The sequence below is a fragment of the Pelophylax lessonae genome, assembly GCF_965119305.1.
Source record: "Pelophylax lessonae genome assembly, chromosome: 3".
In the NCBI taxonomy this organism is placed as follows: Eukaryota; Metazoa; Chordata; class Amphibia; order Anura; family Ranidae; genus Pelophylax; species Pelophylax lessonae.
In genome coordinates, this window is record NC_138770.1 from 396,069,895 (window position 1) to 396,095,859 (window position 25,965).

General features: G+C 41.1%; 1 protein-coding gene across 1 annotated transcript in view; it reads right to left on the reverse strand.

Annotated features, from left to right (window-relative positions):
• Nucleotides 1-25,965, reverse strand: part of AK9 (adenylate kinase 9) — a 135,128-nt gene that overhangs the window by 69,122 nt on the left and 40,041 nt on the right. Inside the window, exons 6-13 of the mRNA XM_082251583.1 lie at nucleotides 16,942-17,054; nucleotides 16,184-16,354; nucleotides 13,540-13,662; nucleotides 10,662-10,736; nucleotides 8,226-8,327; nucleotides 7,303-7,442; nucleotides 7,039-7,219; nucleotides 3,576-3,720 (exon numbers count right to left, since the gene is read on the reverse strand). Coding sequence (XP_082107709.1) covers nucleotides 3,576-3,720; nucleotides 7,039-7,219; nucleotides 7,303-7,442; nucleotides 8,226-8,327; nucleotides 10,662-10,736; nucleotides 13,540-13,662; nucleotides 16,184-16,354; nucleotides 16,942-17,054 — 1,050 coding nt within the window. The remainder of the gene's footprint in view (nucleotides 1-3,575; nucleotides 3,721-7,038; nucleotides 7,220-7,302; nucleotides 7,443-8,225; nucleotides 8,328-10,661; nucleotides 10,737-13,539; nucleotides 13,663-16,183; nucleotides 16,355-16,941; nucleotides 17,055-25,965) is intronic.

Genomic DNA, 25,965 nt, shown 5'->3' on the forward strand with positions numbered 1-25,965 from the left:
CAACAATAGGGCAATATTCCTCCCCCTAATACCAAAGATGGGGCACTGTATACTACCACTGATGCCAGAAAATGTTTCTATTCCCACTGGCCAGAGTGCGGCCCCCCTAAAGTCTGAAGGTCAATAATCTGGCCCTTTGTTAAGTAAGTTTGGAGACCCTGGGTTTAGAACACCCAGTGCATGATAGTTTCAGTTATGTGCATTACTCTATGCACACTACAAATCTCATAGTCCATAATCATTAGTCCATCTCTGAAGCTGCATTCATTCTCCATGGTCCCACTTATGTAGGAACAGAGCAATAAGAGAAGGCTGGATCACAGCACAAAAGAATGATAGGCAATTGAAATTTGGAGGAGGCTAAGAACAATAGAAGATACTTTTGTGACTTAAATTGTTACTAAGCTCAGGACCCTGCATTAATTTCTTCTGGTCTCTCACAGTACAGAGAACATGGAAATGTAATTATTTTAGTAAATATAAACTGCTAAATACCTTTTCTCATCAGCAGTATATAGCAGTCTTGTGACTTCTATCAGTGTCCAGCAGAACACGGATTAAAGCTTTTAGGAACAGTTTGTATTCTCCTCTGACTGACGTATGAGGCTGCGTGAGCCCCAAGGCTGGGTTCACACTTATGCGAATTGGATGCAGCTTTCTCCAATTCCAATTCACATGACAGGGGAGTGTGACGGGTTCTCAATGGAGCCGTTCACACACCCACAGGACGGCCGCGGTCCGGACTGGAAAAGGGTCCTGTGCGTCTTCGGCTCCGTTTCAGGTCCGCATTCAGGCAAAAATTCGGACCTGATTCGCACCTGAAGCAGAGAACAGGGACCCACTGGACCCCCTGCTGTGAGCAACAGCCCCAGCTAGTGTAAACCCTGCCTAAACCTCTGTCTGGACTGATTTACCCTGTACTGATCACATGCACCCTCCAAAAAAAAAAAAAAAAAAACAACAACTCTCTAGCAATACATACCAAACTGACAATGTGCAGAGTGCCCAAAGGCTCTGTACTATGAACAGATGGATTGGGGACTGTGGAAGAAGGGGAGGATCAGAGAAGACAGGGTCAAACAGCCTTTTTACACAATGTGTAGGAACCCCTTAGGTTCCGCAGTGAGTATACCAAGCATGCTTTACTGCATATACAGACTGATTTTACTGTTGTGGGTTTAGTAATACTTTAAGAATACAGACTTGAATAGAATATTTGTTAATCAGTTCAGCTCTTTGGACGTACTACGTATGTCCAGAGAGTGACCTGTTTATCACAAGCTGAGGGCTGCTACTTCAGCCATTGGCTTGTGCACGGTTTGTTCAGCTGGGTCCCGGCATCAAAGTGAGACCCATCTAACTAATCCAATCTGTGCTTGGTTAGATGCTGTGAAAGGCAAGGGAGACAATGGTGTCTATTAGACCCCTAATGTATCCATAAACAGCATCCCCCACCTGTCCAATGCTATCACATTGGAGTTTAGTGACCCTTTGTGTAGCAATCAAGTAAAAACAAATAAATAAAAGAAAACAGTTTAAATGTATTTTAAAACAATTGCTGTAACCCCCCCCCCCCCACCATTGCCCCCTATAAATGTGCAAACGCACGCCCATAAGTAAGCATATGTAAAACGCAGTCTCACCACATGTGACATATTGCTGCAAACATCAGAGTGAGAGCAATAATTCTAGCACATAAGCTCCTGGTTAGCTCTAAACTGATCAGTTCTAAAGCCTTTTAAAGCATCCCCTAGGGCGATTTCTGGGTACCGTAGTTTTTTGCAATATCACACGTAAGCATACACAGTTTTAAAACTTTTTATATTTTAAAGACTTTTTATATTTTTAAGACCCTTTTATAATTTAGCAAAAACATTTGTATTATATTGTGTGTTTGCACTAAAATTCATTTTAATATATTTTTTCCTGAAAATTTGCATTAAATTAACAATTGCGCACATAGCATGTGACATAAAAAACTTGCAACTATCATCTTTTTATTCTACAGGGCCTCTGTTTTCAGAAAATATACATTTTCTGGGGATTTAGGTGATTTTAATGCCAAAAATTAAGATTTATACATGTGTGCAAAACATTCAAAAATGTTCTCTAGAGCCGAATTGGTTAAACCAGAGTTTAGTCTTACTCCTTATTTATTTCATTTGACTTTTTTAATATTTTTTCCACACTTATATGCAGATCAAGATGTACAGAAAAAACACCAGCAGCAGAGGTTGAGACAAATTATAACACTACCGGGTACAGTGCAGTGCTGGGACAAGGTCATCCAGCGCCCAGGGCAAAGATACCAAACTGTGCCCATCACTTGTTAAAATCACTGCCACTGTCACTACTCCTGTCAGGTTTGAAAGGGAAGTAAGGCGCCCCCATCCCTACAGTAAATCAGGGCAACCTCTCCTCCCACCCACCCCTTGTCCCGGCCCAGGCCGGTGTGTTTCAGCAACAATTTTTGTTTAAAAACATGATTTGAACCATAGAAAAAATATGTGACTGCTGTAAGCACCCCTCTCACTGTTATTTGTTCCAAACCACTATCACTGGCAATTTGTTGAACAGCCTACTCTGCATTATTAACGTGAAATCAGATATACATAAAGGTATACAAAATAAAAAGAAGAATTTACACAATTCACACTTTGTGCACTGGTTCAAATCATTTGGTGGAGGGGGGATTATGGTGTGGGGTTGTATTTCAGGGGTTGGTTTTGGCCCCTTAGTTCCAGTGAAGGGAATTCCTAAGGCGCCAGCATACCAAGACATCTTGGACAATTTCATGCTCGCAGCTTTGTGGGAACAGTTTGGGGATGTCCCCTTCCTGTTCCAACATGACTGCGCACCAGTGCACAAACAAGGTCCATAAAGACATGGATGAGAGAGTTTGGGGGTGGAGAACTTGGCTGGCCTGCACAGAGTCCTGACCTCAACCTGAAAGAACACCTTTTAGAGACTGAAAGCCAGGCATTCTGGTCTCTAACATCAGTGCCTGATCTCACAAGTGTGCTTCAGGAAGAATGGTCAAACATTCCCATAGACACACTCCTAAACCTTGTAAGGACAGCCTTCCCAGAAGGGTTGAAGCTGTTATAGCTGCAAAGGGTGGCCCAACTCAATATTGAACCCTACGGTCTAGGACTGGGATGCCATTAAAGTTCATGTGCGTGTAAGGGCAGGCGTCATGAGTGAACATAACTTTGTTTAAACAGACAGGTATCCATTTTGCAAGTCATTACTTATAAATTTGCAAACTTACAGACTTCTTAGAAAAATATATTTAAGATATTTCTTTTACAGTAAACATTCTTTCTTTCATCATCAGTTTACATGCAGCCTAATGTCTTTGTTGAAAAGATTTATCATCTGTGCTGGATTCTAAAGCATCCTAGATTCTTGCTGTCTATAGATGGTTCTGCTACACACTCTGGAATAAAGAGAACTGAACACCTCCAGATTCCTCCATATAAATAAAGTGGCAATTCCCGTAAAAAATAAATATAAACCCCTTTCAGAAGCACAGTGGTTGTCCTATAGATTACGAGTCATTTCAATGCACATACCTTGGTCTTTCAACAATTTCTCTTGCTGCAGCTTTAATTTCACAGTATCTATAGCTTTCTCAGTAGCTTCTTCATGGGCTTTTGTAAGAGCACTTTGTTTTGCTTCCTCAACATGTGGTAAAATCAGCACAGACATGTCAAAGACCTAGAAGATGTATGTTTGATTTAATAAAAATAAATATAATGAAGTTGCTGCATATGCGGACTCTTTTACATGACAAACCCTGCAATTACCCTTAAAGAAATCTCTTAAAGGAAATCAAAAAATTTGGCCAACTGTCAAGCTACAAAATAACCCTACAAGCAGTGGCGTAGCGTGGGTTGTCAGCACCTGGGGCAAGGCAAGTAATTTGCGCCCCCTAACCCACGGGATTTTAGCACTCGAGTCTCTTCCACTAGATTAGTTAAAGAAACCCTTACCCCCTAAGCACATGTATTGTTTGTTATGAAAATACTGATGTAATTAAAGTAAAATGCATCTAAATACAAGTTTGAATGACCAGCGTGCCCCCTTTCAATGCAGAGAGAGCAGCGTGCCCCTTTCAGTGCAGAATGACCAGCGTGCCCCCTTTCAATGCAGAATGACCAGCGTGTCCCCTTTCAATGCAGAATGACCAGCGTGCCCCCTTTCAATGCAGAGAGATCATTGTTCCCCCTTTCAATGCAGACAGACCAGCGTGCCCCCCTTCAATGCAGAGAGACCAGCGTGCCCCCTTTAATTGCAGAGAGACTTACCTGCAGCGGCGGCTTCTCCTCAGTTCCCCACATCTTCTCGAGTCCTCCGTGTCTCCTCGAGTCCTCCCGCCTCCTCCTCGGCCAATGGCATGAGTTTGCCTTTCGGCCAATCAGGAAGCGGGTCTCTGACCCGCTTCCTGATTGGCCAGGAGGAGGATCCGTGTGACAATAGCGAATTTTCATTCGCTATTGTCACACAATGGGTGGGCTCGGGGCGCACTGCTCTGCGCCCCGGGTCCACCCTTTTTTGAAGCCTATTAGAGCCTCTGGCTCTAATCAGGCGATTAAAAAAAAAAACACTCTGTGACAGCGCCAGGCTGCTGACTCACTCGCTGCTAAACTGACTGAGCAGTGAGGAGAGGGGGCATAGGCGGGGCTTGGCTTGCAACGCCACCCCACCCTACATCAATGGACAGGTGAGGCACAGTCCAACCTGCCATTTTCATCCATAGGGCGGCCGCGCTGGACATCTCCCAGCCTAAAGATGGAGGCAGCCGCAGTGTGTGAACTGTGTATGTCAGAGTCAGACAGACAGAGTGACACTGCGGATGAACCCCCCCAGATGTTGCGCCCGGTGCGGCTGGCCCCCCCTGCACCCCCACGCTACGCCACTGCCTACAAGGCCCTCAATGTTTTTTTTATTTTTTTAGTAAAGACATTGATGAATATGATGAAACCACATTCCCATTTAAATGAGCTCCTAAAGCCATGAAATACTTTGAAAACCATATCCCAGCTGACCTTACACATCTAATTGAATTTCATTTTATTCCAATACTTTAATCAGTCTGGAAGGATTCACAATGCTTAAAACAATCAACATTCACATGGTTTGGTACATGTAGTATATTAAAATGAACATCATGGATAGGTTACTTCACCTCCTACAGTACAGAAACTACCGGTGTCACTGCCTAACTGCCTCACTACCTCATAAACTATTCTAATCAAAATTTCCTAAATTTATGCGGAATAATGATACCCTCAGACTCAGGAAAATATATCATATTTCTTCCTAAGTTAAAAGGCAGAATGATTTCTCAGACCCAATATTTTATCATAAAGTTTCATACTTAGGCAGGCTTATTGACTGGTGTAGATAGAAGGAAACTAAACAGTGGATAGTAGTACTGGAATATAATCTATCCCCCATTAATCTTACAGAAGCCCTATGGATGTCAGAAGCGGAACTTTTATCCCTTAAAAAAATTCTGTTATAGGAACTACCTTAATAAAGGACTTTGCCCCTAAAGGGAATATCCGATTCTCTGCCCTGCTCCTCTCCAAACATGTTTTTTAACTTTTTTTTTTTTGATGGGTGGGGGTTACTGGGTACCTGGTTTTGATAGGTACCCATTCCCACTTTCGTGGGGATCTCCTAGGCAATCCAAGTGTTAGTTCCACCCCCCCCACTGCCCACAGCCTCTTGGGACACACCACATGTCCCAGGAGGCTGTGGAACCCTTCACAGGGCACAGCACAGCTCACACATGCACGGAAGAGGGACTGGCTGTGAAGCCACCCATAAGGTGTCACAGCCAGCTTCCCGAAGTTAGCATGGCAGCGCGGGGCCCCTCAACAGGTAAGTGTCCTTTTATTAAAAGTCAGCAGCTACAACTTTAAGTTAATTTTTTTTTTTGGTTGGAGGGGGCTGAATAATCTCTTTACAGATGGGTTTCACAGATAAAATCCTTAAAAGGTGGCTAGAAAAGGGATTGTGTGGATTGGAACATTTTATTTTCTTACAAAACTGAATAGACTTGAAGAGGCTTTCTACAGAACGTGATCTTACACAATTGAATTCTTCAAGGAAATTAAAACTACGTAATTTCTTACATACTGTACTGCAGGCATTTATTAGAAATCTACTAAGAAATAGAATCGATCCCTACCTTTCTCTCCTTCTTCATTAAGCACCTTTTTTTTTTTCATTCTTTCCTTTCTATAAATAATGTTTTTCAATGTGCCTTTGAATTTGTTAGAAAATTTGACTACTCAAGGAAGAGTCAATTCCCTAACACTTCCCACTATTTCCTTGCTTGTCATAGCCCCCTCCATTAATGGTAATATCCAATTGCTGTCTGTTCTGGCCCTGTGCTGTCCTTCCCTTAACCTCCTAACTTAAACTTTAATGTAGGTGCCAGGGAAGGAAAAAATGTAAATACTATAAAGCGTCCCTTGAGTGACAGCTCTGAGTCTGCTGATGCTGCCAAACCTAACATACATGGTGTCCATACATGCTATCAGCTTTCTTAAGGGTTTTTGAATGTCCACACAATGAAGGTTTCTACAAAAAAGTAACATGTATAATATACATCCAATGTTCATAATATTTCACTTACTGGGACACTTTTTAGGGAGGGAGTGGGTACCCAGTTATGCAGGGCCATTCACGCAGCGGCTTACGCATGCACAGAGGGAGGCCGGCTGTGAGGCTGCTAGGAGTCACAGCTGGCTTTCCACACTAAACATGCCAGCGCCAGGGACCCAAAGATTGTCAAAGAACTGGGGGGCAGCGCTAGGTTCTTGGACAGGTAAGTGTCCTTTTCTTAAAGGTCAGTAGATACAAATACTGTAGCTGTTTACTTTTATTAAAAGGACATTAACCTGTTACCTTTGAATTTATCTTTCAAAAAGGCTGAAGAAATTCTCCTAAGCATGCCACAGATGTAAACAGAAGTGTTGCATATGTATTTTTCTTTGCACTGCTAATATAAAAAACACTCACCTTTCCTGAATATTTTTTGGCTAGTAGATTACAAATGGTGGTTTTCCCTGAAGACTTTGGCCCCATGACAGCAACTTTACAAGGAGGAAGAGGCATAGGAGGTAGGAGGAATGGACGAGGATTCTGCATGAACTTTTTAAGTGATTCCTCAGAGGACATTAGATACATTTTATCTAGAAAACTAAAATAAACAGATACAGTAGAAACTTCGATGCAATAATAGAAAATAAAGCAACATTGTAAACTCTTTAGGTTCCAACTCACCTAACAGCAAACTCTGGTAACCCTTTCTTTATATAGCCTTCCTTTAGAGCCACAGGACACAGTGTGCCCCATCTGCTTCTACGCCACCTATATCTTGGAGCAATTATATGGTAACCTGAAAGTGTCCGCAGCAGCTCATCCTACAAAGTAAAGCATGTTTTTTTTTAGTTTATGCTGTGAAATGTCCACCTCATGACCTTGCAAGATGTCAGTTTTGAAGCTAGTTGAAAAGTACCATACTCCTATCCTCTTTTAACGCTAACCCAGTGTCTGCTTCTAATTTTACTTATTAGGCCAAAACAAATTCATTCAACTACCATCATTTGACAGGGCAATGTGAATTCACACTCATATCATTCAAAGTTTTAGTTTTATGTTTGATGCGACAAGATCATAGCGATTACATATACCATACAAGGTTATCATATTGACCTTTCTGACATTTCAGAATTGGCGTTGTCTTTATAGTACCTCAGACTATAGCCTGATGGTTGCCATAAACTAGGCCCTGCGATCAGAAGGCCCTTCATGCAGGGAATTCTTATTGCAAGCTGGAGGGAGCTACTCAATGCAGAGTGGCAGTGAGTCTTTGACTCTGGAACGTTGTGACATGGTGTCATCATGAGTGACTCCACAGGACATAGAGCCTTCACAAACAGAAGTGCAACTGAACACTAGTGCCAGGTAGGCAGTTGAGGTGTGCTTTCCTAATCCTACTCACACCAATGATAAAAATCTATTCCTCCCACTGACACCAACAATTGGGTACTATTTATTAATTACTCCCACTGACCACTGATATAGAGACATCTGTTACTCCCACTGACCACAGGCACAGGGGCATTTTTTACTTCCACTGATCCCTAATGCAGGAGACAGTGAACTGGCTCTTTGAGTAAAAAGTTGAAAGGGCCTTGACTTACACCATCCAGCCCTTCTATTGACTCTTCTTCTTCAGGGTTGTAGAGTTTCATCACCACAGCTCCATGACGTAGGCCCAGATATTCAAGACGAGCCAACATAGACTGCAAAGTAAATTATGAATGAAACCATATAATATTATGTGGGGAACAGGAACGTTTTAAACAATATGAAGCTAATAAACTCCTGTAGTCTCCTGAGGATTTGGTATCAGGCCAAAAGAAGCATTCTTGCTCTAGATACGCTATGGAAAAGAATAGTAGCCACACACCAATGATGTCACTATGTCAAACACCTTTATTCCACATGACAAGACATGGTGATGGTTCCCACCTAGGAACTGCCCTCTCTAGGGGACTGTGTCTTATCGTGTGGAATAAAGTTGTTTGACATCATCAATGTGAACCTTTTTCCATTATATAATAATGTGCATTCACAATATTTATTTTTAGGTTTACTTAAAAATATTTATTTATTTTAAATTATAGTCACAAAAAATAAATTGCAGGTGGACCTTTAGTATGGTAATCCATTATATTGGACACTAAAGGAGCATTTTCCAAGCCCAGAGGGAGGGTGAAACGCGTTGATGCAACTTCCGGCACGGACTAGATGTATCGTCACTTCCGGTTAAGCACTTCCTGGTCACACTGTGGAACGCACGCCAACTGCGGCAACCACGAGTTTGTGATAAATGCAATACCATTTTATTCTGTTTGTGAGTATGTTTTAAAACCTTTTATTTGGCAATAAATCGTAAATTACATACTTCACTATGTGCGATCCTTTTAAATTTTAATGTGGATACGGAGGCGAATCATACCCACTTCTATCCGAGGACATCCGAATACACAGAATGATAGTCCTTGAAAGGAGGCTCTGTGTTTTATATACTTCAAGCGCTAACAATCTGGCATTGTGGTGAGTGGGGAACCAAGAGGGGTCACCATCACCTTGGAGCACCTATAAGTTATTTCTGCACTTGAGCACTTTATTTGGATTTCTTCACAGATATCACAAGGACTTTTTTATTACTTATTTATTTCACAAATATGATATCACTAAAATTGTCATTGCAGTTTTTTATATGCTAGCGCTGCTTAATTTTGGTTTTATATATTTTCCAAGCCAGTCTTCATGTACCCATAACAATGCCGGTTTTCCGGTTTTCTGCACAGAATCATGTGACATAATGGGGTTACTAAAACTGTAGAGTGTAAAATTTGGTGCAGCTCTGCAGATAAACCACTCAGCTTTCAGGTTTTACTGTCAAAAGCTTAATTGAACAAGCTGAAGTTAGAAGCCGATTGGCTACCATGCACAACTGCACCAGATTTTGCACTCTCCAGTTCTAGTAAATCAACCCCAATGAATGCACTTTTTGTAAAATGTTATAATTACTACAGATGCAAGCCTGTCTCGAAGGCTGGAAAACATGGTCTGGCACATGTATCTGGAAAAGTGCTTTAACATAAGCAAAAATTGACACAAATTCACCTTAAACTAGTATTTTAGTTTTTAGTGGATGCAGCTAGCATAAATCACCACTAGATTTTTTCTATATCACTTGGGGAGCCTAGCTTTGAATACCCTTTGTGGCCATTATTAAGGGGGTGTTCACTGACTTCTGCTTTCTCCATCTACGTATGTGTTTTAGATAAAAAGATAATGAATCAGTAATAGTGATTCCCACTCATTTGACTTTAGAAAGGCTTATTATGGGGTACATATAGCCAGAAATCCTAGTGGGAAGTACTTATTATGAGAGGTAGCAAGAAATATAAAAACCCAATAGGTGCTTCGTTTCATATTCCCCCAAAACTTTGAGGCATCTTACCATATACAGGGCAGCTGTATCTACTGTGTATATAAGGAAGGGTTATTGTATGAGCTAGGGTAAAGATTATAGGGAAGGTTAGTGTAAAATGTGCTTTTATGATACGTTATTACTCTTTGTGACCATCTGCTCCAAAAACTATGAGCATCAAGCTTCAATTGTTAAAAACATGTCATCAGCATTGCAAAACTCCTTTAGTGAAACTACCGACAGCAAATAAGATGTCTGAAATAAAATACACCCACTATAACACCTACAGTTCTAAAAAGATGCTGGTGTCTCTGTAAATGTTATTATCAGATTTGATATATGTCCTACCCATATTGCTGCTGAGTAGAAATACCAAAGCTTATACATTGCTTTTTTTTAGAGTAATTGACTGCACATTTGTGTGAAACAGGTCTTAAACTGAATGTTGAAGATTAGGAAAAAGTAAAAGATAAGCTGTCTTTCTCAGAATTGTGGCAGAAAATATCCAAGTGCATACCAAAAAACGACAAGGAATTATATATTAAATGTTTCATAAAAACGAAAATGTGGACATCAGTACATTCTGTCTCTGGTTTATTAGCCATTTACTGAATAATAATGGAAAACTTACCACAAATAATTCTTCAGGCTTTTTATTTCCATCAAGTTCTATTAGATATTGAGAGTCATGATCTATCATTAGATCCTATAATACAACAAAATATTGTTTCACCTAAAATATGCAGTAATTTGATATATTGTATTTTTGTAATGTTTGCATTCTTAACAAGGTACACAATCAAAATAGGACAGAAAAAAGCATATCCTGATTCATGCCAATCTTTCTTGTGCTAAAGTAATAGTAAGTAACACGTAAAAGTAAACACAAAGTACATATCTAATTTTCATACTTTTAAAGTAAACAAAACATGTAAAGTTAAAGAGGACCCTAGAAGTCGAATATGTATGCTGGCACCCAGAGTTGAATGTTGTATATCAATGTAAATATACAATTACAGTATTAAATAAATCTGACAGTACAGTATTAAAAAAAATAAAAACAATGAAACATTTTCATTAAATTACACTTTTTGCTTGATTTTAAGTACTTGTAATGACTAAAAAAATAGTGCCTGGGAAATTACACTGATCTTGATTCTTTTAACAGTGGAATGCATTAGCACTCATATGTATTATTTTTATGTAATTTTATATGCTTAATATACTGTACATTTAGAATACTTAGAGGCTCACTTAAAACAGGAGATGGGCTTTATCTTTGGCATGCATCATTGTCATGGGTCCCCTAATTTGCAAACCAACCAACCAGGTTTAATTTACATCAGTAAATTTGAAATTGTATTGGTTGTTAATGGGTATGGCAGGACACTTTGCAAATTTAATATTGCCTTGTTGAAAAAACACAAAATAATACTTTCATTTAAAAATAATTTTGTTTGGTTGCTTTTATTGTAGGTTACTGTTTACTTTTTAAAGTTGAACTCCAGGCAAACAGTTCTACCTACAGTTAAATTACATAAATGTTTTACCTGCCAAGAAATTTACAATTGATATATGACATTTACCTTTTTGTCCTTTAGAGCTATAACTCGAAAAGTATATGTAGGTCTAAGGCCTCATTCACACCATATATGCATAAATACTAATGGGATAACGTTTTGATTTGCATAGAATATTTTGGGCTTGTTCACACCACGTGCAGAGACATGTGTTTTTATAACAAGGTTTCTTGCAAGGACAAAATTATTTTCTATGTGCCCTGTTCACACCACAATGTTTGTGTCATGGGAGATTTTTTTCTGCACTGAAAAATGCATAAAAGTTGCATATTTTTGCACAGAAAAAAATACATATCATACCAGTGTTGTGGTGTGAACAGGGTACACTTGTATTCTTTGTGCCCTTGCAGAGACAGGTGCAAAAAAAAGCATGTCCTAGCCCATTGTGTAAATGAGGCCTTATAGAGCCATTTATCCAAACTGCATACAGCTGGTTCCAGCATTTTGCTTTATATCATCAGTTTAAATCTTCCAACTATTGCATAAGGCATTCTCAACCCATTGACACTATGTTATCACATCATTTGGCATCAATTCTTTTATTATTACAAATGCCATCCTTTTCCTGAAGTATAACTTAAGTATAACAAAAGAATTGTACCACACAGCAGAACGAGTTATCTTCCCTTACCTAACTGCATTAAACATTGTAACCATCAAATGTCGGAACCTTAAAAGTCAGAATAAATGGTTCCCTGTGTTGTTCAAATGCTTTAGTAACACACTTTCTCCTTTGCTTAACCATCAACGTATTCCAAATGCTCCAGCCTGTGTAACACCTTCCTACTCGAGTTCAGAACTCTTACCTTAGAATTCGGAAACTCAAAACTTAGAGATCAGAACCTGAATTTTGGAATCTTCAACTCAGAATTTGGAATTCGAAAATCAGAATTTGGAACTTAGTATTCAGACTTATCATGTTACATATGCATTGTTGTCTGTTTACCTTTAAATCATTTTGTCCCTTTATTACTCCCTAGCAAGGAGATGCTCTGTGTAGCTAGTCCCACCCTCATTTCAGTGTGCCTTTTTGCTGTCCTGAGCACGTGTAATTACTGGAACTAGACATACTATTTTTTTTTTTTTTTTTTACCTACATATCTGATGTTTATCTGGGAAGGTCCGCAAGCTGTCATTTGAATAAATCACAGTCTGCTAATGTTGCTGATATTGTAAGTTATAGCTATCTCATCAAAACTAGATCAGTTTGAAACTCAGAACTCAGAATTTAGAATTCAGAACTCAAAATTTGAAACTTAGAATTTGGAACCTAAATCGACTTTAGGATCTCTTCTCCGGTATCTATGTCCCCCATTCTGTGTGTTCCACTGAGGGTGAAGAGCAGGCTAGGAGTCCGTCCTAACTCCGTGCAATCCACAGAACAAATAGAGAAACATCTCAGCCACTGCACACCACACAAACTCAGCCTGTAATAACCTTACCTCCATTACTAAGCCCTGTGGGTTGGGCGAAACATGTCAGGGGGCATAGCCTGGAGGAAGTTGGACTGAGGCTGCTATTACTTATTACACGCTGGTATGGTGTGCAGTGGCTGAGATTTTCTCTATTTATTCTGTGGATTAGAATTCAGAAATTGAAATTTGGAATTCAGATCTTAGAATTCGCAATGCCCAAATATGACTGTCAGAGTCATTGTGCTTTAGAAATATGGTCACTACCAAATCAGTACATTTAAATTCCTAAAGCTAATGCCATTATTACTCATACAAAGTAGTTGATGGAATAGCCTTCCACCAATATCAGTGGGGATTGCTTTAACTAGAACACAGAGAGTGCAGACTTTACAGAGTTGCATGCATCATTAAACTTTAAAGCTTCAATCCCCATATATGTTTTTTATTCTTGGGTGCAGGGTAACACACATCTTTGTATTGCAAATACATATAATAAAGAACACAGAGGCATTACCTCCACAGGGCGTAAAATAGTGTCTTTGTAAAGTTGTATACGCTCATCAACATTTTCTGGGAAGTCCTCTGGTCTACGCACAAGCCGATCAAAGATTTCTTTAAAGTTTTCAGTTTCTTCGCCCTAAAAGAATAAATGCATAACAACAAACAATTTAATTCACTCATTCAAGTTGTACATTAGGAAAGGAAGATTTTTAGATACACAGCAGGAAGTCTTCACTTTTGACAAGAAATTACCTAAACTGGCTCCCTCTTCTGGCAGTTATACAACTAAGCTCCTTATAGATTTAAATATATCAGAGATAGAAGCTAATTAAAAGCTGGATCATATGTCACAATAAACTGTTGTGAGCCATGACTTTCTGGTGTCTGGCTGAAATTATTATTTTTCCTATTAAAACTAGTGCCATGTGGCTCTGACTTTGATCAGGTCTGAGAGCAATAATTCCTCTGAAAAGCCTACATTAAAAGGCTTATCAATATGAACTAACACAAAAACACTCGGTAGCATCCAAGGCTGTAATTGTATCATTGGATCCTGTAGGAGGAAAACATTGTGTAGACAAGTGTGGCTTTATCAGCAAGCTTACATAACATAAGTGCATTTCTTATAATAATGGACAAATAAAGGTTGGGTCATAATATACTGGAAAAAAGGAACATTTCATTCTGAGAATTCAAGATAAAAAATGGCATCTCATTAAAAACATAGTTACATAGTAGTTGAGATTGAATAAAGACTCCATCCAGTTCAACCTGTGTAGGTGTGTGTGACCGTAATCATTTCTCATACCCCTTAATGTCCTGATCTTTGAGATGTATGTCCAAGAGTCTTTTGAAAGTAGCCATACTTCCTGCAGTAACTACCTCTTGTGGTAGAGAATTCCACAATCTTGTAGCCCTAACAGTAAAGAACCCCCTGAGTTTCCTGAGGTTAAAATGCTTCTCCTCTAATCGCATTGTATGACCTCGCGTCCTCATGCAATCCTTGCGACTGAATAGTTTTTTTTCTATGCTAAGATCACCGTTGAGGTATTTGTAAATTGCTATCATGTCCCCTCTCAGGCGTCTCTTCTCCAGGGAGAATAAATCAAGTGATTGTAAACGCTCTTCATAATTAAGGTCCTTCAATCCTCTAATTAGTTTAGTTGCCCTTCTCTGGACTCTATCCAGCTCCAACACATCCCTCCTGAGGACTGGCGACCAGAACTGGAAAGAATACTCCGGATGCGGTCGGACCAGACTTTTTTAAGGTGGTAGGATTATAGTTTTATCTCTGGAAAAAATCCCCATGCTGCAGCACCTAATTGTAGGTGCATCTGTTTTCCCTTAATATTCCTGCAGTTAAGTCTCACAATATTTAGTGCACCTGCCAGCAAAGTCCTCCTTATGCAACTTATGATGAGGTGACAATGCCACTGCACTGCTTCCGCATTCAGTATTGTCACCCTTACATAGGCTGTCCCTGCTTGCTAGATATATGCAGAACTTTTTATTTTTATTATTTAATTAATTTTTTTTCGGATAGAATAGTTACAGTATGTTACTAATTTTGTTTCCTTGATTCGTTTAAAAATGTGTTTAGTTTAGTTTGTTTAACTTCATTTCATTTATTTGTTTTCTAACAAATTAAAATTTTTTGGAAAGATTCAAAGTATTTTCAGTCAAAAAGTTAACGACCGCTTTGAATTCTGTGTGAAAAATAGCTGGTTGTTAAGGAGTGGGCCGGAAAGCTGGCCGCCACGTGCTTAACAACCGATGACTGGGCTTCCCAACTGACAGCTGAAATGTAAACAAAAGAATGGCTGCAATGAAAAAATGCAGAAAAAAAACTGCGTAGGTTCCCCACCCCCCCAAAAAAAAAAACGGCATGGGGTCCCTCACAGAATGCATACCAGACCCTTATCCAAGCGTGCAGCCTAGCAGGCTAAGAAAGGGGGGGGACAAGCAAGCACCCCTCCCCTCCTGAACCATACCAGGCCACATGCCCTCAACATGGGGGGTGCTTTGGAGCAGGGGGGGGGCTCTGCTCGCCCCCAAAGCACCTTGTCCTAATGTTGTTGGGGACAAAGGCCTCTTCCCCACAACCCTGGCTGGTGGTTGTGGGGGTCTGCGGGCTTATCAGAATTTGGTTAGAAAATAAGTATACGAAACAAAATGAAAGGAATTTCAACAAAATATGTTACTATTTTTTAACCAAAAATTCCTCAGAATTTATATTCAGACCAAAATGAATTGCACTGCCTGCACTACAATGAGACAAACAGAGGTTAAAGGGGTGCATGGCAGTCAGCAATTTTACTGCTGATTTACAAAACTGTACCTTGTCAATTGCCACCTGGCCACACTTAGTCCTGCCCTCTGGACATAAACCCTCTCACTGTGAGCTACATTGGGGGAGAGTGTGAACTATAAAAATAAAGGCTCAATCAGAGATGGTAATGGCAGATTTTATTTTCTTATTTTACTTTTAGAGGTTTTGTATCGCATAGTAACTTCATCTTGGACCTGTTAAGACTTTCACACAAGAGCCTTCAGATGTACTGATGTTCTTTTACTAATCACACATCATTATAGGTGAAAACACAAAGCCATTCATTGAAAATAAAATAAAAAGCTCTAATTCCGTTTTATAGTGTTACCTCTTCTTCAAAATCTTCTTCCTCTTCTTCTTCTCCTTCCTCTTCCCCTTCCTGAGACTTTTTCTTTTTCTCTTTAAATGCAGGATCCCAGTCTTCACGCTGATAAAATAAACCTGTGTCTGGATCTTGCTTCTGTCCAGTCAGTCTTTTGCTCAAATCCTTGTCTGGACACTTCAGTTAAATAGACATTAAATGAGTGCACTGAACGGTGTAGTCGATTTAGGACAGTTAAACTGCATCTCGGGATATACACAAGAACAATGAAGGCATAGAGATAAAACAGGAAAAAAACAAGCCTTGGTGTCCTTAAGTTGTGCAAACACGTCTACATTTTTCATGTGATATAGATTTCAGTTGATCATGATTTGCAGATGCAGATTTTTAAATGGTGCTTTAAAAATGAATTGGCTAACATTTATAAGAAATAAAAACAGCAATGATGAGTTTTATTTAATCCTTAAAATTACTGCAAAAAGTCCTAACTTGAAAGAGTCTCTTTTTACTTAAAATCAAATTGTTATAAATACTGTTTGTTTGCTAGTGATCCTTTTTGTGGTCACAGGGGTTTTAGCTAACACTGACCAAAGCACATTAAAAAAATGAGTTTTGTCATGGTATCAAAGTGTCCAGTCCCAGGGATCTCTGGTTATGGAGGGTTGCCTGAAAGCGATATACCAACAGATAGCAGAACATAACATATATAGTCAGGGAAGAATTACATAGGTAACCATAAACAGTTCTCTGTGTCTGCATGTTACCTTAATATTTATAATGACATCTGGCTTTAATTTTAATTTTTTTATTAGCCCAATCTGTTCTGTAATCTTCATATATTCTTCACAGAGTGATGGAAGTCCACAAAGTACATAACCTAAAGCATGAATTAAAGAGGTAGTGTTATCACTTTCATTTGTTTTGAACCACTTGCATCTAAATATGTTGAAAGGGAATCTTGAACCTCCCTAATTCAAAGCAACAAAACAATTGGAAGTACAATTTCAAAAAAATGTTTCAGTATACTCACCTCAATCTCACCACACACATTACATTTGGATATTACAATCTTTTTAGATCAACCAATAGCTATGCAGTGTAAGGCTCCTTTCACACGGCCGCTCCGTGTGAAAGGTCCGCTGCGGGACTTTTTTTTTTTTTTTTCCACGGAGCGGATGACATTTCTGTCATCCGCTCCGTGTGCCCGCATATCATCCCATCCGTTTGCGGATGATATGCGGACATAATGTATGTCTATGGCACTGCGGATGTCAGCGGATGACACCGCTGACATCCGATTTTCCTTCCTTTCCGTTTTTTACACGGAAGGAAAAATAGGGTTCTGTTCCGTTCATAAAAACGGAACAGAACTGACAGGAGGAAAATCGGGTGTCAGCGGATGGTATTCCGCTGACACCCGCAGTGCCATTCACTTACATTGATGTCCGCAAATCATCCGCAAAAAAATAGGATGATTTGCGGACACACGGAAAGCAGCTGAGCGGCCGTGTGAAAGGACCCTAAAGCTTTTCCTGATTGGCAAAGAATAGATGCAGTGGTGTAACTGGGGTTGGTGTCATCTGGTGTGGTAAAATAGTGTCACCCCCCCCCCCCAATAATTTTTTGACTGAGGACAGGTCGGTGGTGGGGCATATGAGAACCGGGAGGTAAGGAGAAATCCATGGGGACTGACTAGGAGGTAGAGGTTAGGAAATAAAGGGGACGAGACCCGCTCACACTGGGGCAGGGACTGGGAGGACACAGGGCTGGGGAACTGTGGGGAGAAGTCATTGATGATCTGTGCAGCAGGAAGGAGGAAAGTTCCCTGATCGCTGGACTACTCCCTTATTATTCCCCTCCGCATGTGACCCACCTCCTCCACTCAGTGGTCCCATTCCAGGTGGCACCTGCATGAAGGGGAGCGATCTGTCCCATCACATTTCGGCCTCTCAGGTGCCCCCCACTGCTCGCACACAGGCAACCCTCTGCTCTATGACACCGTGACATAAAACTCAATGTGAGAGGGAGGCCACACGGGCCCCACTGGATCATGGGCAGGGTTGAAATTGTGACCCCTGCGACCTCTGATGCTATGCCAGTGTTGTCACCCCTCTGACAGGTGTCACCTGGGTGCGGTCCCCACCACCCGCACCCCATAGAGACACCACTGGTTAGATGGGCCCTTGAACTACACTGTTATAAAATCTACAGGAGATTGTAAAATCAGACTGAACGGTGTGTGGCAAGCTTTAGGTTAGACCTGTTAAAAGGCATCCAATTTTTCATTAAGGGTTTGCTGCTTAATTATTTTTCACAAATGATATTAGTTCATACAAATGCTAAATCATTATCACTGATGAGTAGAAACTACTGACAGAGCAATACTATTGCAAGGGCTTGGGCAATCCCCCAACTTGAGATTCTAGTTTTATCAATAATGAGAAATTAACCAGAATGTATTCTTTCACATGCTAAGTTCCCTTGAATGTGGCGTCATTGAATAGTGGTGGCCACCCCAAATTAGTAGAAGCCCAAAGTTTCCTAGGCCAGGGAATTTCTCACTTGTCCTTTCTATTTTCCTTTTTTTACCCCTCCTAGTTAAAACTCAACTCCAGCCAAAACTGTTTTTTTTTTTTTTTTTTATAGAGAAAGGAAAGGGTTAGAACCCCTGTCTGATTTTTACAGCAACAAAAATACATTTTTAGCAAACTGGGCAAAGGTTAGAATCTATGTGTGGTTTTAATTGGTATTTGTGTATTCCTATCCCAGTGACTTCTGTTCTCTTCATTTGTTGTCCTGAAGCCACAGGTACAGTAAGTGATTGGGTATTTGTTAGGAAGGTCCTGCCAGAAGACAAGTTGGCAACCGCAGGCAAGGTCCTGTGCCTCGAATCTCCCAAAGAAGAGGTGCACTTAGCAAATGCCAACGTGTTAGCGTGCGCTAATTGGCGCATTGGCGAACACAGAAGCACCTCATGACAGTTTAGGCGCCAAAAGGGCTATTTAAGCTGGATCTGCTCCCAGGATCAGTACTGTCTCGTCTACAGCGTTCTGTGCCAGTCCTGCTTCCTGTTACCTGTGTTTGTTCCTGAAATATTGACCCAGCTTACCTCTGACTACTCCAGTTCTCTGCCTGCACCGACCCCAGCCTGTTCTTTGATCATTCTCCAGTCTCTTCACTTGTACCTGATCTGACCTCCCTGTGTATGACCCGGCTTGTCTGACTGCTTATCTTCCAGTATTCCCCGAGGCTTCCAAGTTGTTGCATTGGTCCAACTACTCCCAGGACACCTGCCTCCTTCTGGAACTCTACTCTACCAGCAGTCCTGCAGCCTGCAAGTCCACCGGCACTCGTGCGACTCTGCAGTCTGCGCCTCCTGTTTACTCTATCAGGGGCTCTTAGTCAGATGTGTAAGAGAGGCCTTCCTCCGCACATTCAGGCTCTACCCACCAGGTATGTGACAGTATTTCTCCAATAGAGTAACAGCCCACCACAAATATTTGACAGACAATTCTTTTCCCTCTCTTAAAATCAAAAAGTGGATAAAATTGCCAGGGAGCATGTGGAGGTGGAGAGGAAGTCCTGAGATCTGTGTATCTAATGAATGATAAGTTGCAATTGAATACATTTTTGGTTTTGGGTTTATTACTGCTTTAAAGTAAATCTGTTGTGCTGCCCTGCACAGGGTAAGCACAATTTTTGTTACAGCTATGTAAACCTACGCATCTTTGAACATCCTCTTTTTTGTTTTTGTAAAAATTCTGGGGAGAGATGTTTTAAAAAAGACACAGGGACTATATAACAATTTAGAAAATAAAAGTACTTTATGGAATAACAGATTATTTACATGATGCCTTTCTGTTGTTTATTCAGACTAACAGCGCTCTACATAAATAATGATTGTCTCAATACCACTTTCCTAATTTCTCTCTACTTTCTTGACAAATATAGTATAGGACATCGGCATGACTTGAACCCAAAATACACCACTTTATTTTCCCTTTGTACCCTTGTATTTTTATTAAAAAGGTGTTGTGTTGGGCGATGTTGGGGAGCTGGAGGATGAGGAGTGGGATGAGGCGCTGGAGGCCTGCACTCTGGTCTCTCCCAAGTTGTCGGATCGGCTCACTCAAATTTATATTACCCACAGATCGTATCTCACCCCTGTGAGGCTTGCTCACTTTGATTCCTCCCGATCCTCGGCATGCCCGAGGTGCTCTCACTCCCCGGGCACTTTTGGTCACATGATCTGGTCCTGCCCGGCTGTGCAGGGGTTCTGGACACAGGTTGTCCAGTTCCTGCATGACCGCATGGGATGCCCGACCACACTGGACCCCAAATTGTGCCTCCTCGGGATATTTCCTGAGGTTGACGCAGACAAACACATGATTCAATTCCTCCGGGAAACCTTATTCACAGCTAGAAAAATGATAGCCCTGAAGTGGATGCAGTCTAAACCCCCTTCCTTATCAGCTTGGAAGGCGGCAGTTGGTGCCACCCTGCCCTTTAAGAAGGTCATGTATGTTAATAGGGGATGCCCCAAGAGATACAACAAGATATGGGATAGGTGGCTGGAGGCTCCCGACACGTGCCAGTCGTAGGAAAGGTTGAGTGTCTTGTACCCTTGTTATTATGATGCAACTGTTCCGCAGAGCCCGCGCCCATGGCCTATGCTATGTTTTACCTTGCTGGAGTTTCTAATCCTGTTCTGACATGGCGGTGCTATATTATTTCCCTATCTTTTTTTCTTGTTGCAACCATGCTCTTTACACAGTGTGTATTTTTGAAATATTTGACTCTGTGATATTGTACTTATGCAACTTTCTGACGATGCCTTTTATTGTATGTTTATATGCAGTGCTTAACTCAATAAACGTTTGTTTGGTTTAAAAGAAAAAAAAAAAAAAGGTGTTGTGTCCTTTCATTCTCTTCCTTCTCTGTGATTGACTCCTATTAAAGTGTTACTAAATCCACATCATAAAAAACTATCAATAAATGGTGTATTACATGCTGTTCATACTCAGTCACTATGAGATTAGTTTTCTGTATTCTACAAAAAACCTGGTTGATCCTGATGCTCTCTATATCAACGTTCTGTTCTTGTCCCTAATTCAGCTAGGGATTTTGCAGAGCAGTGTTGGCAGCCCTGCACATGCTCAGTTTTCAGTGAGGATCTATGCTGAGCATTTCCTCCCTATCACAAATGAACAGTCTATGTGACTATAAAGTCACACATGTGGGCGTATACACAGTGGTAAATGACATCCCACTCCCTCCCTCCTCCTCTATGCCCACTAACCAGGTAAACCCAATAGTGGTGGGAAATGTAATCTTGATTGATGGAGGTTTCACCTCTCTCTTATTCTTAGACACAGGTTGGAGGGCGTGACACAGCCTGTGGCTGGCAGAAATCTACCCACATTTTATTTCCAAAAAGTAATAAAGATTTGATTTCAAATATATATTTGTATGACAATTTAAATTTAAAGTTTATTGCTATTGATTATTTATTTTTACTCCGTATACCAAAGGTTGTTTTTCTTTAAATTTTGAACATGTGACCAGCAGCAGAGGACTAGAAGCTCCTCCTGCCACTGTTTCTCTACAGACAGGCTGGGAAAGAGCTGGGTTATGACAGCTCTATATTGATTAGGAAAGAAGGTTTTACTAATTTATTTATTTTTAAAATTACAATGCCATCATCCACACTCATAAATAGAAGGGACACTGTAAATTAATAAGTGTGTGTTTTGTATCACTTTAAAGGAGTTGTAAAGGCAGAAGGTTTTTTTTATCATAATGCATTCTATGCATTAAGATAAAAAGCCTTCTGTGTGCAGCAGCCCCCTTCCCCCCCTAATACTTACCTGAGGTCCCTCTATGGGACACGAACATGAAAAATCAAAAGTCCTCATTTTAAAGGCTTATATGCAAGTTATTGGCATAAAAACTGTATGGGGACCTGGGTACTGCCCTGGAGGACATGTATAAATGCAAAAACAATTTTTTTAAAACAATGGTTTTCTAAGGAACAGTAATTTTACTGATGCTTACAGCGAAACAGTAAAAATTAAAAATGTATTTAAATATCATGCCTGGGAGGTCGCCTTAATGTGCCTGTAAAGTGGCGCACCTGTACGATGTATGGAGCCTAAATGAAAAAATGTAATTTAAACTTTCTGGCAGCTGTAAAGTATTGCCAACTCCCGGCAATACAGAAAAAAACAAATGAAAAAAGTGGCCAAAAATGGCCAAAATTAAAAAAAAAAAAAAACAGCATGGGGTCAGGAGGGGGGGGGGGGGGGGGAGCTCTCGCTCATCCCTCCCTTTCCTGGCCTGCCAGGCTGCATGCTCGGATAAGGGTCTGGTATGGATTTTGGGGGCGTTTTTTTTTTTTAAATGTTGGCATGAAGTTCTCCTTAAAATCTATACCAGACCCAAAGGGCCTGATATGGATTTTAGGGGGGACCCCACGCCATTTTTTTTTAGAATACTGTCATAGGGTTCCCCTTAACCACCAAAATACAGGGTACTTTCACCCCCTTCCTGCCCAAACCAATTTTCAGCTTTCAATGCTCATTGGCGTCTATGGGAAATCTTGGTCAGCTTGACATGGCATGGCACTGCTCCCTGTCTTTAACATTGGCATATATGGGAAATCTTGGTCACCATGACATGGCGCTACTCATGAACCATAAGTGACAGGCACACCGAACTTGGGGAGCACCAAGAAGGGACCCAGGACTACAACATATACATACATTTTAAAAGTGGGGTATGCCTGTACACTACACTGACTGCACTAAACTGACTGAACACACTATCCACTAACTACCTGCCTAACCTCTATTATCATACACTATACACGGCTGCCGTGTAAGCAGCCTTATATAGTGCGCGGTGTGGACTTATCCCCTGAGCCATGATTGGCCAAAGGCACTCTGCCTTTGGCCACTTATGGCTCTGACAGTACATTGTGCTGTGATTGGCCAAAGCATACAGGTCAGGTGCATGCTTTGGCAAATCATCAGCAATCAATGCACTGCAAGAGTGTTCCATTTGTTCGCGTGTTCGTGTGTTCAGCGAACGCACAAACAGCTATAGCTCGAGTCTAAATTATGTTTGACTCGAACACACAGCCTTTCCCTACTCTTGAGTGGTTTTATTTAAGGTTTTGGATTAATGGAATAAAGCAGAGGTCAAAAGCAGAGGTTTTCTATAACTGCAATCATTTTATCAAACAAGCCTATTTTTCTAAGGCCTACACGAGAAAAGAATGACATAAAATGAGAAGGGTGGAGAACTGGGAAGGATGCACTAGGCCAATATTTCACAATTCCTGACAAGTTTTGTTTGGAGACCTACCTATTCTCTGAGACCAAGCAGTGCCCTAGACAAAATATACTCAAAGAATTTAAAAATACAGTTTAGAAAAGGTACAGACACACAAAAGAGAGTTCATCACAGACAAAAAAACACATGCTGTGCTGCTGGTCACTGTGAAATGATGGGGTTATTACAGGGACAGAACATTGTAAAGTATAAAAACCTTACGTTAAAAGCAGACAAACTTGCTATCTTGGTTTTATTTCCAGTAGCCTTAACCACTTGCTTACTGGGCACTTATATCCTTTCTTTTTATTTTGGCACGATTTTGAAGCTTTCTTCCTCCTCCCTATTTTCAGCTGATCCTCTTGCTATATCCAACATGAGCCAGTCACCTCATGATCAAGATCCGCAAATGTCTATTAGGTATGGGACCACCCTTGCGTGAGTATCAAAAGAGCGCACTGACAAATGTGTTTTTAAAAAAAAAACACATTTCTCTCTCAGTATTTTTTAGCCCTGTTTAGTTGAAGAGATCGAGAAAGTCATCCGGACATTATGCTTATCCTCATGAACGCAGTCCAGGCCACAGGTCGCATTCATCTAGACTTAGATCTTCCGGTCGATCTAGATCTCATAGGAGTTATCGCTCTCACTCTCCTCGTACGTGTTCGGTGAGGAAAAAAAGCTGGACCTGTGGCGCCACACCCCTACCTAACAAGCTGGTCTTTCAGAGCTGCTTTAAGGAATATGCAGCTGACTGAGACCAAGAAAGTCTACAAGTAGCCAAGCTTTTAAAACAGACCATGAAAGATTCTCTTTCTGAACTGGCTGCCATGATGCCTGCTCAGGCAATACCTCAGGACCCGCAGGCAACGGACGTTGATCCATAGGTGCCAGGCCCTTCTATGGTCAGCATGCCAATTCTCCCTTCAGGGCACAGGGCCAGAACCTCTTCTCAGGAAAAGGCAAGACAGATGGGCCGGGAGATCCAGAAACTTCTCTTCTAGATTTCAACAATCCAGGTCAAGAAATTTCAGGCAGTCTCGCCAAAATAGAGATGGCCGGAGGGGTACCCAGTCTTCCTTTCTGGGGACAAGAAAAAGTAAACCTTTCTTCGCCCCCCAGGATAAAACCATATCCTTTTTTGACATAGGGCAGGCCCAAACACTCCGGTGGGAGCCAGGCTCAAACATTTTGTGCCAGTTTGGGCAAAAAGATGCCAAGACCCTTGGGTCCTTTCTACAATAAAACACGGACACTACTGGACTTTCTCTCCTCAGCCTCCCCAAGATTACTTCAAGAAGACAGAGATCCCAACATCACCACAAAAATCGGAAGCTCTTCTGCAGTTTATAACGTCTCTCCAAGTACAGAGCGCAGTGGTTTCAGTGCCCCCTTTGGAGCAATATATAGGTTTCTACTCCACTCTATTCCTCGCTCCAAAGAAAACTGGGAGATGGAGACCAGTAATAGACCCGAGAAAGCTCAATCGACATATCGATCTAGAAAGTTTCAAGATGGAATCTCTGCAGACGATAATCCAAGCAGTACAACCAAAGGATTGGTTACTCTCAATAGATCATCAGGATGCCTATCTGTACATTCCAATTCTCACGTCCTCTCAGAGATACCTGAGGTTTGTAGTGGAGCATCTACATCTTCAGTTTCAGTGCCTTCCATTCGGCCTATGCACTTATCCTCGTGTCTTCACGAAGGTCCTAGTCTCTACCATAGCCCTTCTCAGGGAAAAGGGCCTACGGGTAAATCACTACCTGGACGACATCTTCTTGCTCGTGGACAGTCAGAGTCACCTTCTTGCACAGAGGGACATCTTGTTACAGTCTTTTACCCAGGCAGGGAGGTTAATAAACTATCAGAAGAGCCTCATGCCTACCCAGCAAATGATCTATCTTGGAGCATTATTCAACACCAGTCAGGGTACAGTGTCATTACCCATACAAAAGGTGAAGATCATCATTCAGAGAGTTTCCAAGATTTTGTGCAACCCCCGCCTGACAGCTTCTCTCTGTTTGAGCCTCATAGGTTCAATGTCAGCATGCATTCTGATGGTGCCAGGTCACGTTGGCATCTGAGGTACTTTCAGACCGGCTTCCTAAAACAGTGGAAGAAACAATGTCTCTCAAAGCCCATCCTCTTAACACCATGCAAGCGCAGAAGTCTTCATTGGTGGACGAAGATTCAGAACCTCTCCAAACCACGATAGTTGGGTTCCCTCTCCTGGACCACAATTACTTCAGATGCCGTCGGAAAAGGGTGTGGAGCCCATTTTGAGGAAATCGAGATCCAGGGAAGATGGTCCTTTCAAGCCGCGAGCCTAGTCTCGAACATCCTGGTGTTGAGAGGAGCATTCCTAGCCATAACTTCTCTAGCTCCCCACATCAGAGGCAAGAGAGTCCTTCTACGACTGGACAACAGGGCAGCAGTCTCCTATATTAAAA